The sequence below is a fragment of the Anabrus simplex genome, chromosome 7, assembly GCF_040414725.1.
Source record: "Anabrus simplex isolate iqAnaSimp1 chromosome 7, ASM4041472v1, whole genome shotgun sequence".
Taxonomy (NCBI): Eukaryota; Metazoa; Arthropoda; class Insecta; order Orthoptera; family Tettigoniidae; genus Anabrus; species Anabrus simplex.
This window is the reverse complement of record NC_090271.1, coordinates 293,471,807-293,487,135: the sequence shown is the minus strand read 5'-3', so window position 1 is coordinate 293,487,135 and position 15,329 is coordinate 293,471,807. Positions and strand designations below refer to the sequence as shown.

General features: G+C 38.3%; 1 protein-coding gene across 1 annotated transcript in view; it reads right to left on the bottom strand.

Moving 5' to 3' along the window:
* Nop60B (dyskerin pseudouridine synthase 1 Nop60B) overlaps window positions 1-15,329 on the bottom strand; it is a 172,073-nt gene that overhangs the window by 70,206 nt on the left and 86,538 nt on the right. The window contains exon 7 of the mRNA XM_067151745.2: window positions 6,025-6,185. Within this exon, the coding sequence (XP_067007846.2) occupies window positions 6,025-6,185 (161 nt within the window). The remainder of the gene's footprint in view (window positions 1-6,024; window positions 6,186-15,329) is intronic.

Here is a 15,329-nt window from a genome sequence, read left to right as displayed (position 1 = left end):
AGGAAGTGGTCATGGCTTTAATTAAGGTACAGCCCCAGCTTTGCCTGGTATGAAAATGGGAAACCACGGAAAACCATCTTCAGGGCTGCCGACAGTGGGGCTCGAACCCACAATCTCCCGAATACTGGATACTGGCCACACTTAAGCGACTGCAGCTATCGAGCTCGGTACACTCAATAGCAGAGTACCCTGAAGTTGATTCTGATAAGTACAGATATCAACAACACTGATTCGCGCACTATAACATGTGCTCTCTTGAATTCACCACCTCACTCACTCGAGTCCCATGATCTGATTCCACCTCGGAGCCCAACAGTCACTCCCAATCCATCACTTGCCTGAGTCCCAAGAACTACGAACTCTGAACTAACTTCCCTGACTGACAGTTCGATACATATACCATTCAATCAACCATCTAGAATGATCGACACTCTAATGGAACACACTCGAAACATTGATCGACCAGCTAGTCGAATGGGTACTCGAACATTCGTTAACTATTTACTAATCCATATGGAAACATCTACAACATTCGTAATGTCTTTACATGTTTCCAGAACCTTTCATATATACCAAATATAGTACAACAAGTCTAACATATGAACATTATGGAATTTTCTAGTGCTTTCGACTGTATAGATTTTGAGGTTAAACTTATACACAATATATATTTGAGGTTATACAATTTCATACTACATATTTACAGGGATGTTTAACTCTTAATAAAAGATAATTTAGCATTAAATAAACTATAATTAAAATACGTATATTAAACATACTAATTGAAGGTTTTACACCAATTACGATGTTTACACCAGCTTACTAAAGTAAAACTGAACACATCAAAAGCCCACGAGTTGTACAGTGTGCTCAATAGAGGTTTCCACAGAAGTGTTTTTGTCTCTTTAATACAGTACATCGCAGCTGCAGCAGCCCATCTACAACTTTCTCATGCGAGTACAGTGCAGTATATTTACAATACTGTATACAGTATACAATTAAAGGTACATTTGCGAGAATTGTTAACATATACAATACATGGGTTATTGTGTTCCAAATTATGTTTAATGGTACTGGTATCATACCCTCTCTCGGGCGGTCACTCCTTCATAACGGACATTTTTTTTTCGGTCCCGAAGGTGTCTGTTATAGAGAGGTTTTACTGTATATCAGTTTATCACACTTGTGTCATGTTATATCCAAAGTTGTCTTCATACAGCTGTATCAGTTATCATATATTGCTTTTATCATTGTTATTAGTTCCTTGCAATTCCCCTGTGTGTTCAGGCTTTCCAGAACTTTTGTTCTGGGGATGCTGTCGTATGCCTTTTCTAAGTAATTTTTTAGATTGGTTTAAGAAGCTCCTGCAACAGCTCAAAGCCCAACCCCCCTCCCCACTAATTGTTAAGGACAATGCACCTTACCACTCCATAATAATGGGTGACATCCCTACTTCTAGCGCCAGTAGAGAACTGTTATTAGAATGGCTGCAGGCAAGAAATATCCCAGCACATATGGATATGACTAAATTAGCCTTATCTGCACGGGTGATACAAGCACACTTATTTCTCCGATGTATGAAATCGATGAGGAAGCGAAGGAACAAGGATATACAGTTATCAGGTTGCCACCATACGGCTGTCACTTCAACCCCATTGAGTTGTTATAGGGTGAAGTGAAACACTATGTATGCACTAATAACAAGTCCTTCACAATTACTGGAGTGGAAAGACTGTTTTGGAAGGGTATTGGTTGAATGGATGCGGCTTCGTGGAGGAAGAAATTTAGCCATGTCACAACATAAACTAACTTGGGAATGGCAATAGCTGGCATTATCAGCGACTGTCAGGAATTGATGATTTGCCTCAACAACGATGACAATGACAACAATGGCGACGGTAGCGATGCCAGTGATATGGAGAGTATCGAGCCTCAACCAATATGAATCACGTAAGAACAAAAAAGTTTCCGAATTTTAAAATTTAATAGATTTTACTAGAAACCTTTTGTGTTAGCACCAGTATATATTGTTGTAATTAAAGTGAGATTCATGTAGGCCGATTTCTTTTGTATTTCCAAACACTGCGATAATAAGAACTTTTAGTAGATTTATCTAGTATTATTTTGTGAGATATATTTTATTTCAAACTTAGCTGGTGTGTTGACAGTGGAATTGTTTGTAGGCTGATTTCATTCATATTGTGTAGCATTGCGATGAAATTAAAAAGCATTTCTCCCATGTTTCTAAAAACTATAGGTCTTTTCTGCTCTGATAGCGGGCAGCCTACATGCTGTCAGGGGAAGTGGGGAGCATGGGGTCGACCAATCCAGCACGACGTGAGAGGCCATTAAGGGAAAGAGACAAGAGGCCACTATTACAACGTTGCTAGGAGCGCCCGTGCACGTGTTAAAAGTTGTTTTTATTATTATCTTTTAATTATTTATTTTTAACATTTTATTATATCTTCGATGTAGTACTATACGAGTTAATTAATAATGCATATAAAAAGTGCATTGACAACAGACCGAAAAATAATTTGTGCAAAAGTACAGAGTTACACATTTGTTCAGTGTCGGGTATTCACCCTTTACTACCATAACTGAGGAGAGTTCTTCTTATTACATGTTTATGGAATCCGTCGATTGCCTTTGTTATAGAGTATCTTTTGATTAGTTTGCGTGGTGATTGAAATGAGATGGAACCAGGTGACTGGGTAGGTAATGTCTTTACCTTCCTTTACTATACGCTGAATGGCTCGCGTACTAACTCGACAAGCTTCCGACACTCTCTGCTGCACTTTATACACACTTACTAAAGGGCCATTTTTTTCTGCTTCCTTTTGAAAATATTCTTGAACACTGCTGATCATTTTTCTACCCTGGCTCCTTATCTCCTTCCTCTTAGTCATTTTAAGATAATAGTGCCGTTATTACATACAACAACAACATCGAGCAATTCAAATAGAAACAAACTGACGTCACATCACATGCCACGAACACGCTAGTTGAAGAATGCAGTACAGGACGCAGCAGGAATTACTCATAAAACAAGAATCATTCTAAAACAAACTCGTCAAACAAGCTCTTTGTAATACCCACACGCACACTGCAAGGCTACTCGGCAACGAAGCAGTTCAGGGAGCGAAGTGAGCGCGGCAAATTCCCCGGGAGACGGAGTAGTTCTCAGTGCCACTGCCAGGCGATCTTTCGCCCGATTGGGCAGTGACATACTGCCCGCACCCCACTTCCACCGACAGCTTGTTGGCTGCCCACCATCAGAGCAGAAAAGACCCATAATGTGTTCTGCAATCAGCTGTAGTTATGGCAGAAAGATCGCTTTGGGGCACCACTGCAGTGTGACCAACATTTTGCATAGTTATCATGTGCAACCTCATCACAGCACACCTACAGTGTTACAAAAATTGCAAACTTTGGGCCGGGAAGACTTGGAGAAAGCTGCTTGACTATGTGGTATGTAATACCAATATAGTTGGTCCGTTATTGGACATTATAAATTTTCCAGCTATATTGGTATTATAAATTTACTCATTTAGAACAAATATTTCAGGTTCCCTATGGGAATCAACATCATTATCATCATATGTGGTATGTTCCGAGCTGTCAGTGGAAATTCGGCAAGGAATGACACTAGTAGACAAATAAGGTAGAGTGGTGTTTTTAAAAGTAGGAAAGATCACAATATGAAGGTCAAGTTAGAATTCAAGAGGACAAATTGGGACAAATATTCGTTCACAGAAAGAAGAGTTAGGGACTGGAATAATTTACCAAGCGAGATGCTTAATAAATTTCCAAATTCTTTGAAATCATTAAGAAAAGACTACATAAACAACTGATAGCGAATATGCGCTAGTTGGGCGACTCCCGTAAATAATTTCCAAATTCTTTGAAATCATTAAGAAAAGACTACATAAACAACTGATAGCGAATATGCGCTAGTTGGGCGACTCCCGTAAATGGAGATCGATAGTGCCTGATTGATTGACTGATTGGGGATCATAACAGTAGGTTAGTCAACTGCAATAATCCAAGATCTCCAGCTAATGTCTTATTCTGCATGAGTGAGAAAGAAGATGTTCAATATTATAGGGAAGGATCCACCTTTCAATACTCCGTAGTAAAAAGTAGTTACAACCTGTATATTGGGACCGGTTTCAACACATTTCAAGTGTCATCATCAGCCAATTAGCGAAGATCTTAAAACAACTTAAAACACTTGAAATGTGTTGAAACCGGTCCCAATATACAGGTTGTAACTACTTTTTACTACGGAGTATTGAAAGGTGGATCCTTCCCTATAATATTGTACATCTTCTTATTTCTCTATTCAATACGGAACAATCATGAAGTTTTTAACTTTAAATGAGTGAGAAAGGTCATGAACTAACGAATAAACAGAGCAATGGAAAAATAGATATAGGAAAGCAATTTCATTAGCTATGTTATGTTAGGAAAGCAATTTCATTAGCTATGTTATGTCATAATGAGGTCATTTGAAGTACATCAAACGATCTTTTATCAATTACATATAATGTTGAATCTTATGGCTAGCCCGGATTCCAATCAATCAGGTTTCTTACGTTCCAGTATAGTTGAGTGAGATTTTCTGAAGTTCTGGCTGTCACATCAAATTTGTTGCAATGTAGCAGGTGTTCCTTATCTAGTTTACTTCCAGGGTCATGGCAAAGTGTGCATTTTTGGGATCTCAGGATGTTGATTCATTTTGGATGAGCTGCAAGACAGTCGTGGCCAGTGATAAATCAGAAGAAGGCTAGAGCTTCTCTTCTTGGTTTTATTTTATACTGCTACCATTTAGCATCAATATCCTAATTTTGTTTCTGCTGTTTTCTTTGCCCTTTCTTTTTGCCTGTTTTTAATAGGATTTTTCAGAATCATTTTTGCCAATATAAAATCGGTCTGATGGGCAGGTTGTTGTAGTGTGGTACCTTTATTGGCTAATCTGTCTGCCTCTTCATTACCTGTTATTCCAACATGAGAAGTAATCCACTGAAATGAGATCTGTTTGATATATCGCACGTGAAAAACCAACAAGTTCTGTTGTTGACGTGGTGGGTTTGTGTGAGAATACATGGATAATTACAGACAGTAAAAGGAAATGTTTACAGCATTTATGGGTCTCTGAATGCTGCAAAAAGCTGTTTATATCCTGTGTGAAAAACGTTCAGTTGTTTTCTACTGTAGAGTTCGTAAAGATGATAGTATAATAGGCAGATATTTATGCTCAACATCACATGTGGTCACATGGTATGTTGTTTCTGTTCCGATCGAGGGTAAATTAATGTGTACCGGTTACTGTGGAGGAAATATATGCAGTTTTTGCATTATGTACTGTATGTTAATGCAACATAGAACAGAAACCTGTACTCAGGACTTATTAAAAAAAAATTAAAAAACAAACAGATATTACCTACTCCTACATTTGGTTCAGCCATATCTCTTGTTTGATTTGAAAGCATCCGAAAATTCCTACACTTCATTGACCTTACGTCATTCCAGTAAATTATGCTGTTTGTGTGTTTATGCACTAATAAAAAACTGAACATTTTGGTAAAATTGATTGAACCGCTTGTCATCTACGCTCGGAAACTAAAAGCCTGCATTCTTAGCATGCTTGGTGCTATACTCCTCCCGTAGCACAGGGTAGCCAGGTAGTGAAAGTCGTCCCACGCTGAGAGGTTAAAACAGAGTGGTTTCATTCAGATGCAACTTTCAGCAGCTACCCAAACGAGGTTGTTACTCTGAATCATAAGACTCATTCAGCCAAAAAAAATATATAATCTGTTTAAACCTACTTCCCCACACAGAACACTATCAATGTAGCTATTTACCATAAGGCAAACAGTCTTCAATTAAGCAGTAGGAACAAAAGGATGAAAAGTATTACCCCAACTTCAAGAACCATAAGACAAAAAACTGTTGCATAGTAACATTTTTCAAAGTTCATAATTACGTTAACACAATTTTCACTCCACAACCAAAACTCACAGCACTGTCCTTTATGATTATCCTCTTATGTCCAAGAAGGAGTTCTTCCAGGGGTCGGATTACTCTCCTGAGGTAACTCTCATCCTTGTGATTGTCATACAGCCACTGAGCATCTAAGACATCATGTAGGGTGGACATTCCCTTAGATTCACTTTGAATTCCTTGAAAGAGAAACAAAGAATTGTTAAATATTTAACAACATAAGAAACAAGCACAAAATATATTCACACTAAATTATGTAAGGGGAAATTTGGTCATACTGAAAGGTGTACATAATATTGGTCTAGCACAAATATACTGAATTCTGGATAATGATAATAAACACCATATTAACTAAATTATGACGACATCTATCCCATTAAATTCATGTCAAAAACCAGGCAGTGATGTGCATGAAGCGATTCGGAAAACAAAATTTATCAGGAATAAAATATGTTATATTTAAATACATCCTTAATACTGATGTTTTATACAGTCACACCTTGATAGAACAATATCCAGGGAACCTAAAAATTAATATTGTTATAGCAGGGTTATTGTTATAATGAGGTTTTGTTAAATAGTGACTACTACAGTACTGTACATGCGAGCACAGAAATGGTGTCCCGGTATAAACAAAGCATGGTATATCCCCACCTCCACGCTTAACGCATTGCTGCAGGTAGACAGCCAGCTACAAGACTGTTGTGATTGAAATGGGCACAGTGGTGGATATAAAGCAATACACACACCGTGCCTTCAGCACTACCCGTTCACTCCCTCTCCCCTTTTTCGGTACTGGAGTGGCCTTCGACGCTACCCCTTCATTCCCTCACCTCCTTTCAGTACTGGAGTGGGGCAGTGTTGATTGTTTACGTCGGGACACCATTTCTGTGCTTGCATGTACCTACTGTACCGAAAAGTGCAGTATGTACAGTACTCTTCTGACGAAAAAGAACATTAAAATACAATTAATGAAACATATTTCGTTCACTCCATTTATTAGTAGAGTATCCTACCCTTGTGTATAGAAGAATTCACTTATTTTCCTTTGTTTCCTTTTCCTTAATGACTCTCTTGCAAATATTGTTTCTATCTCCTCTAACGCAATCAAGTGTTCTGCTGAAACATTGGGGATTGAAGATGCTATTTGCTGGATGATTTCCAACTGACTGATTAGTTCCATCAGGGCATCAGAGGAGGAGGAGGAGAAGAACCACTGATATAAAGTTTATTTAATAAGGATTACTTAATGCATGTTTGCTAAGTTGTATGCATTTTTATTTTGTGTTCAGGTTGACCAGAATCATAATGTCTCTACCAGCGAATGTTCCTATCCTGCTGGCGCCAGAGGAACTTGCAAACACGTAGCTGCGGTAGTGTATTATACAAATAATGAAAGTGTTGTCTCCAAAACAGACCGTCCGCAACAATGGGGAAAACAGAGTCCGAAAACAGTGTCAAGAGAAATATACAGAAAAGTCAAACGCGTAGAAGAACTGTTCGGTAAAAGGACTTTGGAGACATCTCTTCCCCCCTTCGAATTACCTGAGGATATTTTAAAACAGATACCTTGCAGTCTTCGTACAATGCTTCGAGGAGAAGCAACTACTGAAATCTAACAATGGTGCAGGGCCGTAGTCACCTCATTGATAGACAGGGTAGTGCATGATGTGGAGAGAGAAGAATGTGAGGAAATTGTGACACAGCTATTACATTTACAAGTCTCTAATGAAGTGCGGTTGTCAGACAAATACACCTTTCGCACTGTGAGTGACGAAATGTTTTTTTTACCAAAGTGCAGGTTAATACAGATCATATAATTAAAATCTCCCTGGATACTCTATCTCAATCAGGAAGCCCTCGATGGTTTCAAGAAAGAATGATAAGAATATCTGCTAGCACGAAAGCACATTGGATCAAAACTAGGCGACATGACTTTGGTACTTTAGCTCTCGCATTCGTAACTGAATCTCCAATTGCGGGAGCTGCTATGAACAAACTTTCTTACGGAAGTGAAATGGAAAGTGAAGCAATAGAATGCGGTGGAAGTACATTTGGTGTTCGTGTTATTCGATGTGGGCTAATAATCTACAAGAAACAACATTGGATTTGCGGATCTCCAGATGACATAGTTCTCAAAGGAAATGTAGCCGACAGAGTGTTAGAAGTTAAGTGTCCATCGTCCTGTAAAGATAAACCAATAGTAGATGAGTCAGGAAATGTGCGAGAATTTTTTTTTTTTAAAGCACAACTATTGACAATACCTATTTATCAGGACAATAAGTATGTCGAGGAATGTCTCACCAAAATGACAAAGTTCTATTTCAATAATTACTTGCCAAAAATTAGCGGTATTCCTAATAATAATAATAATAATAATGTATTTGTCAATTCTTGCTTGTTGAATGTTGAACAGATCAGAATGTAAACAAAGGATATATCAAACAAACTGATGGTAGAACAATTCTTAAACTATTCTTTAATTATTGGAGGTTGCAAATTTGTTAAGATGCAACACATATGCGCGATGTCATCCACGTGTGGAAAAGATTCTGTTGGCAATTTCTGTAATATATGGTATATTTTTATTCTTTGAATACACCTTTCTACGTGAATTCTAACACTCACAATATTGTAAGTACTCAAATTCCATTATGTAAGAACGGTGGTGTCACGATTACAACACCGCGGCCAGATAAGTTTGTTCTGATGCTAGGAAATCCTTTATCAGCCATGACCTCATTGCCAGGTTGAAGGAAAGTTAATAAACCACTGTCGGTTGTTATGAAGGAGTCGCTAGCTCTTCCACCGTAACATTTAGATTTAAAGGCGATCATACCACTAGGCGTGATTGCAATTAAAACTTTTGCAGTGTAACAACCCTTGTATTGAGAATAGAAATACACTCTCTGATCTACTTGGGGAGACTGTTCAACCCTAAATTCCGTGCAGTCAATAAGGACTCAACAATTACCGTAATTTCTCTTAAATGCTGGAGGCATTGTTTCTTGAACACTTTCCTTACTAGGCCAGACTATGAAACATTTCGTACACAGTGTCAGTTGCATAAGCACGGTAGTAAAAATACGTGAAATTGTTGTTCTGTGAACAATGAACAGCACTCTCAAAGCAGAATAGGACAGTCCGGTTTTCATTTTCACTAGGAAAATCAGTAATCTGGTTTCTTTACATAATTTTGAAACGTTACAGTTTGGTAACAACGCAAGCAGCAAGGCAAAGACGTTGAAATTCACACGTGTTAGATCACACATTTGTGTATTGTTCCTTATGGAACTGTAGCCTTGGAAACCTGGACCCTTGATGTCTGAATGATCGTCTTCCGTTCCACATATTTTATCATGTTTCGTAATGTACCCTCCCAGACGGAAATTAAGTGGAATACATGCTTGTGTATTTACGTCATTTTCATTTAATGAACAAGAAAACATTAAGTCTGAACAATGAAAATCAGGTGCATCTGTTCCCACGGATGCATCCTTGGTTATGTTGCTGCTTGTTGTTTTAAGGGGCCTAACATCGAAGGTCATCGGCCCAATCCCTCGGTTATGTTACTTGGGCAAACTGTACTTGAAAATTTTCTGCCCGATTCTTCCTTTTTCAATCGCTTGAGTAGTCTGTGAAAGCGCTGTAAGCTGGGCCCCAGGCGACACATTCCTCTTCTTGTCTTCATCCGGAAATATTGTCGGAACATAGGCTGGACTTAGTGGGTGTCCAGATCTTCTGTTTTCGATGAAATGTGCACTACATATTCTTGAGTAATATTACAAGTTGTCCATTTCATGACCGTATCGATGAGTATAATCAAGAAGTTAATATAAAGAACCACCTAATCGATACTTTATTTTATGCCTTAGGCAAAATAGAATATATATTAACACTTACAGGACATGTTTCAACCACTTAGTGATCATCATCAGCTGTATAAGGAAGAAACTAAGATGAAAAAACAGTAGGACAATAAGCACAAGTAATACTCTTAGGTTATAAAGAAAAAATTGCTGTATTGACTGTTTGGTAAAAGATATTTGGTGACTCCTTTGTTATAAGATGGTGGACATCAGATCAGAACGTCTTGCCTCTCGTTCTTATTTGGAAAAGATGTTTATTCTGCGCCGTCCAGAGGGTCTGTCTTAGAGCGCAATCTGGTGTAGTAACGATGTGACACATTCTGACAGTTCGTGCAAAACTCTGGAGAGAAGGGGAATAGAGTACCGTCGTCATCTAACATATCATGTGAGGGAGGAGGGAGATTAGGTTGTGCTTCTGCGATGTCGTGTTTGATTATATCTCTTGTTCGTCTTGTCTGTTTCTTGTGTACTCATTCCAAGTATTTACTGATATGCTCATATAAGATGCTTTTTTGCTCGTTTTCATTAAGATTCTGTTCACAGTTTTCTAATTTAGCAAGAACGATGTGGATGTTTTCCAGGTTGTTCATTAGACTTCCTTTATTGATCAAGCATGGGTTGTTAAAGTAAAAAATAGATACAGTATTGTGGACATTAAAATATACGTCAATGCGTGAAGCGTGGATTAATTATTGAGGATAAGTTCCTTCAGTTATGCAGAAACAAGAGTTGAAATAGAGTTCATTGAATAGTAAGAGTCCAAATTGAACCAGTCAAAAGGCGCATAACGACGAAACTAAGGTTAATATGACGTGATCTCCAATAGTTGTGAATTCTGTAGGAGAGATGATCTCGATGCCAGAAGGAAATACAAGTTAATTAGTCCATATTCACGCGCTAGCAGTAAAACTAAAATCGTATGTAACATAGAACAGCAATAATGGACTCGTTAAAGAGTTACGACGATCTTGAATATAAGGAGAGTTCTAGCAATTCTTAGATAAATAGAGCAGATTATGGCACAAATTGGAGTTTGGAATGTGAAATGAAAATAAAAAGGGGGGAAATGAACTTGTAATGGAAAACAAAGGAGAAAAGGAAAAGAAAAAAAAAAAAAAAATTGAGTGAGGAGGCTTAACTTTGGGACTAGTGTGAGGTGTCCGCTAGCGTTGGCTGCGTGAAGCAAACTGGGGAGTAGCTTTATTACTGCTTCTAGTGTTGTATGTATGTATACGTAGAGGCGGGGAGTGAGTCATGTGAGGAGGAGGGGCGACCGATTCGTTGGGAGGGTCGAATGTTCGTGGAGGGGGTGTCGCATGAAAGGATGGTAGAGTAGTAGCTGTTGTTACAGAGGAAATATTATTAGTGGTTGTATAATTGAAAATTCTCATAACGTTATTATTTATATTGAAAAGAGAGAGTAGTTCTGGAATTTTTTCGATTATTGGACTTTTAATTTCTGAAGTATCATTTAAATTTTGATTTCCGTTAAAATGCTGGTCTAAGAATATGTAAATGTTCTCAAACTCTGTCATAAGTTTACTTTTATTGACGTATTTTAAGAAAAAAGGTCTTTTTCAATTGACGTAAAACTGTGACCAGTTTCTTCCATATGGGTGCTCATGGCGGAATACTTTTTATGTGTTGAAGCATTGTAGTGTTCAAGGTATCTGGTCAAAAAGCTATGTCCAGTCTGTCCGATATAAGAAAACCCACAATGGGTGCATTTAAACCTATAGATACCAGAGTTCGAGAATTTATTGTGATTAATGTTAATTATATTTGAATTGAAGAATATATTACGGTTCGTATATCGGGTTCTATAAGTGATATTGATATCGTATTTCTTTAGAGGGTTAGTAACTTGAAATAAGCCTGGGTTCGTGTAGGTAAAGGCAGCATATTTCGTTTTTTTAGGGTTGTCCGGAATCAACTTGGTTGCGGTTTTTAATTTTATCTTGTTGATGATTTTATTAATTATCAAGGGATTATAGCCATTAATTCTGGCCAAATCCTTGATATAGTTTAGTTCTTTTTTGCGATTTTCAGTTGTGAGCGGGATTTTTAATGCTCTATAGACAAGACTAAAAAATGCAGCCTGTTTATGAGATTGCGGATGTAAGGAATCGTTTCTTATTGTGATGGGGGCACAAGAAGCCTTTCTATATATTTGAAAAATGAACTTATTATTCTCTCTTGAAACGTTTAAATCCAAGAAGTCTAGAGAACCATTGACCTCGTCTTCCTTAGTGAATTTGACATTGTCAAGCTCATTAAGGGATGTTAGCACACTGTCACTATCATTTTTCTGTGTATCTATAGTGGCAAAAGTATCATCAACATACCTTAACCATAATTGAAGACCTTAGATATTATTGATTATTTTATTATTTTCCAAATTATCCATAAAGATATTAGCTAGAATGCCCAAGAACGGATCACTCATTGCCAGGCCCTTTTGATGATATATTCTATTATTGAAGGTGAAATAGTTATTATTAAGTACAAATTCTAACAAACTGATGAAATTATCTATTTCGCATTTGCTAAGGTTACTGTGTTTTAAAAGGTTTGTTTTGATAATCTTAACAGTTTTGCTTACCGGAATATTGGAATACATATTGGTAATATCATAGGATACCATCATGTGATTATGCTCAAGATTGAATTTCAATAATTTTTCACAAAACTCAACAGAATTTCTTATATAAGCTGTATTATTGAACTTAAAGTGTTTACTGAGAAAATTATGCAAAAATTTTGAAACTTTGTAAGAAGAGCTGTTCATGCAGTTAATAATAGGGCGTATAGGTACATCTTTTTTAATGGATTTTTGGCAAAGCTTTTGCAGTTGGGAGTTTTGGGTTCATTATTATAAGTTTCTGATATTCGTGTTCTTGTAATAAGAATGGTAGATTCTTCAATAGGTTCTTCAAACTTCGTTGGATTTTGGGGGTGGGATCTTTATTAATAATAGTATAACTGCTATTAGCAAAGAAATCTTCGGTTTTCTTAACGTAATCATCTTTATGTAGTAATACCGTGATGGGACCTTTATCAGCTTTAGTGACGATGATATTATTATTATTAATTTTATTTCTTACATCATGTATTTGTTTGCTACGAGTCAGATTCGAGGTAGTTTTCAGTTCTTTCGCCAGAAAAGGGAGCTGCTTCGTTATCTCATATTTAATGTCATTATGCACTTCTACGGGTAGTTTATGAAGGTTAGATTCAATTTCCGCAACTGTAGTAATCAGATCGTCTGTTTTTTCGGGTTAGGCCAATTAAATTTCAGCCCTTTATCAAGAAGGGATAGTTCATTATCTGAAAAGTCAGTATTAGATAAGTTCACTGTTGTAGGAAAATGATTTAATCCAGTGGAGAGGGGCACTTATCCTTCTTCGTTTTCCGTTATAACATAACTTCATTTCCCCCCTTTTTATTTTCATTTCAGATTCCAAACTCCAATTTGTGCCATAATCTGCTCTATTTATCTAAGAATTGCTAGAACTCTCCTTATATTCAAGATCGTCGTAACTCTTTAACGAGTCCATTATTGCTGTTCTATGTTACATACGAATTTATTTTACTGCTAGCACATGAATATGGACTAGTTAACTTGTACTTCCTTCTGGCACCGAGATCATCTCTCCTACAGAATTCGCAACTAGTGGAGATCACGTCATATCAATCTTAGTTTCGTAGTTGACTGGTTCAATTTGGACTCTTACCATTCAATGAACTCTATTTCAACTCTTGTTTTTGCATAACTAAAGGAACTCTATCCTCAATAATTAATGCACGCTTCACGCATTGACGTATATTTCAACGTCCACAATATCTATTCTTTACTTTAACAACCCATGATTGTTTTTAACTTCACAGACTGCCATCGTTCAATAGCTGGCCATACATGGACAGATTTTTTCGCAGGCCTTGCCTTTGGGGCCAGATCCGACAGACCACCTGCCAGGCGTGACCTTCAGAGACCCGGCCCGCTGCTCGCCATCAACTGTGACACCAAGCCTCTCGTGTTGTGCAACATAATCTGCCAAAATTCCAGACCCGCTCGTTAATGGAATGATCCCTTTGTTCTCGGCAGGCCAAGCCTCATCCGCTGGCCTTTCAAACTAGTTTGAAATCCTTGCCGGTCGGGTCTGCAGTACTTAGAACTGTGCGATGGACATCAAAGCAGACAGTGTCCAGAGGAAAAAAATATTGTTGTTGCAGTTGTTGGAATGTGCATTTTGCTATATGTTAAATCATGCAAACAAAAAAAATCGATCGAAGTGGATGAAATCATGGATAGGAGAACGAGACAGCTTTAGTCACACGAGTCTGATACAACACCTGAGAGAAAATGAACCGGACGATTACAAGAATTATTTGCGAATGGACCACAGCGATTATGATAGGCTGTTAGGTAAGCATGTACCGGGCGAGTTGGCTGTGCGGTCAGTGGCATGCGGCTGTGAGCTTGCGTCCAGGAGATAGCGGGTTCGAAACCCACTGTCGGCAGCCCTGAATATGGTTTACCATTTTCACACCAGGCAAATGCTGGGGCTGTACCTTAATTAAGGCCACGGCCACTTCCTTCGAACTCCTACGCCTTTCCTATCCTATCGTCGCATAAGACCTATCTGTGCCTGTGCGACGTTAAGCAAGTAAAAAAAAAAAAAAAAAAAAAAAGGTAAGCATGAATGGATTTTTTTCATTATTATGTTGAATGTTTGATCCTTCCCAGTCTTATCCTTGGCTTTGACAATATGAAAGTGACTGAGGTACGAGCGATGCTAGTAATACCATTCCTTATGCAGCCAGTCCCTGTTATGCTAGTTGCTTTACGTCGCACCGACACATATAGGTCTTTTGGCGACGATGGGACAGGAAAGGGTTAGGAGTGGGAAGGAAGCGGCCGTGGCCTTAATTAAGGTACAGCCCCAGCATTTGCCTGGTGTGAAAATGGGAAACCACGGAAAACCATTTTCAGGGCTGCCGACAGTGGGGTTCGAACCTACTATCTCCCGAATACTGGATACTGGCCGCACTTAAGCGATTGAACTATCGAGCTTGGTAGTCCCTGTTATGAATGGTAGGAAAATATCACTCATAGGGTCAGCTGGTGCGTACATTTCAGTGGGCTTGGCAGTCTGATATGCGAGCAACTTCTAGCTCGGTGTAGAAAGCAACGGGAAGCTATTTCACTCCTCATTTCCCCTAGTACGCTTCTTCAGTGATGCCTAGGCTATCTATGACAGCTGTTGGCATAAGTGTGGAGGATCAAACAAGCCTTCGGACTGAATACCAAACATACACAAGACATACATAATGGACTTGTTTACGGGGCGAGTTGGCCATGGGGTTAGGGGCGTGCAGCTGTGAGCTTGCATCTGGGAGACAGTGGGTTCGAATCCCACTGTCGGCAGCCCTGAAGATGGTTTTCCGTGGTTT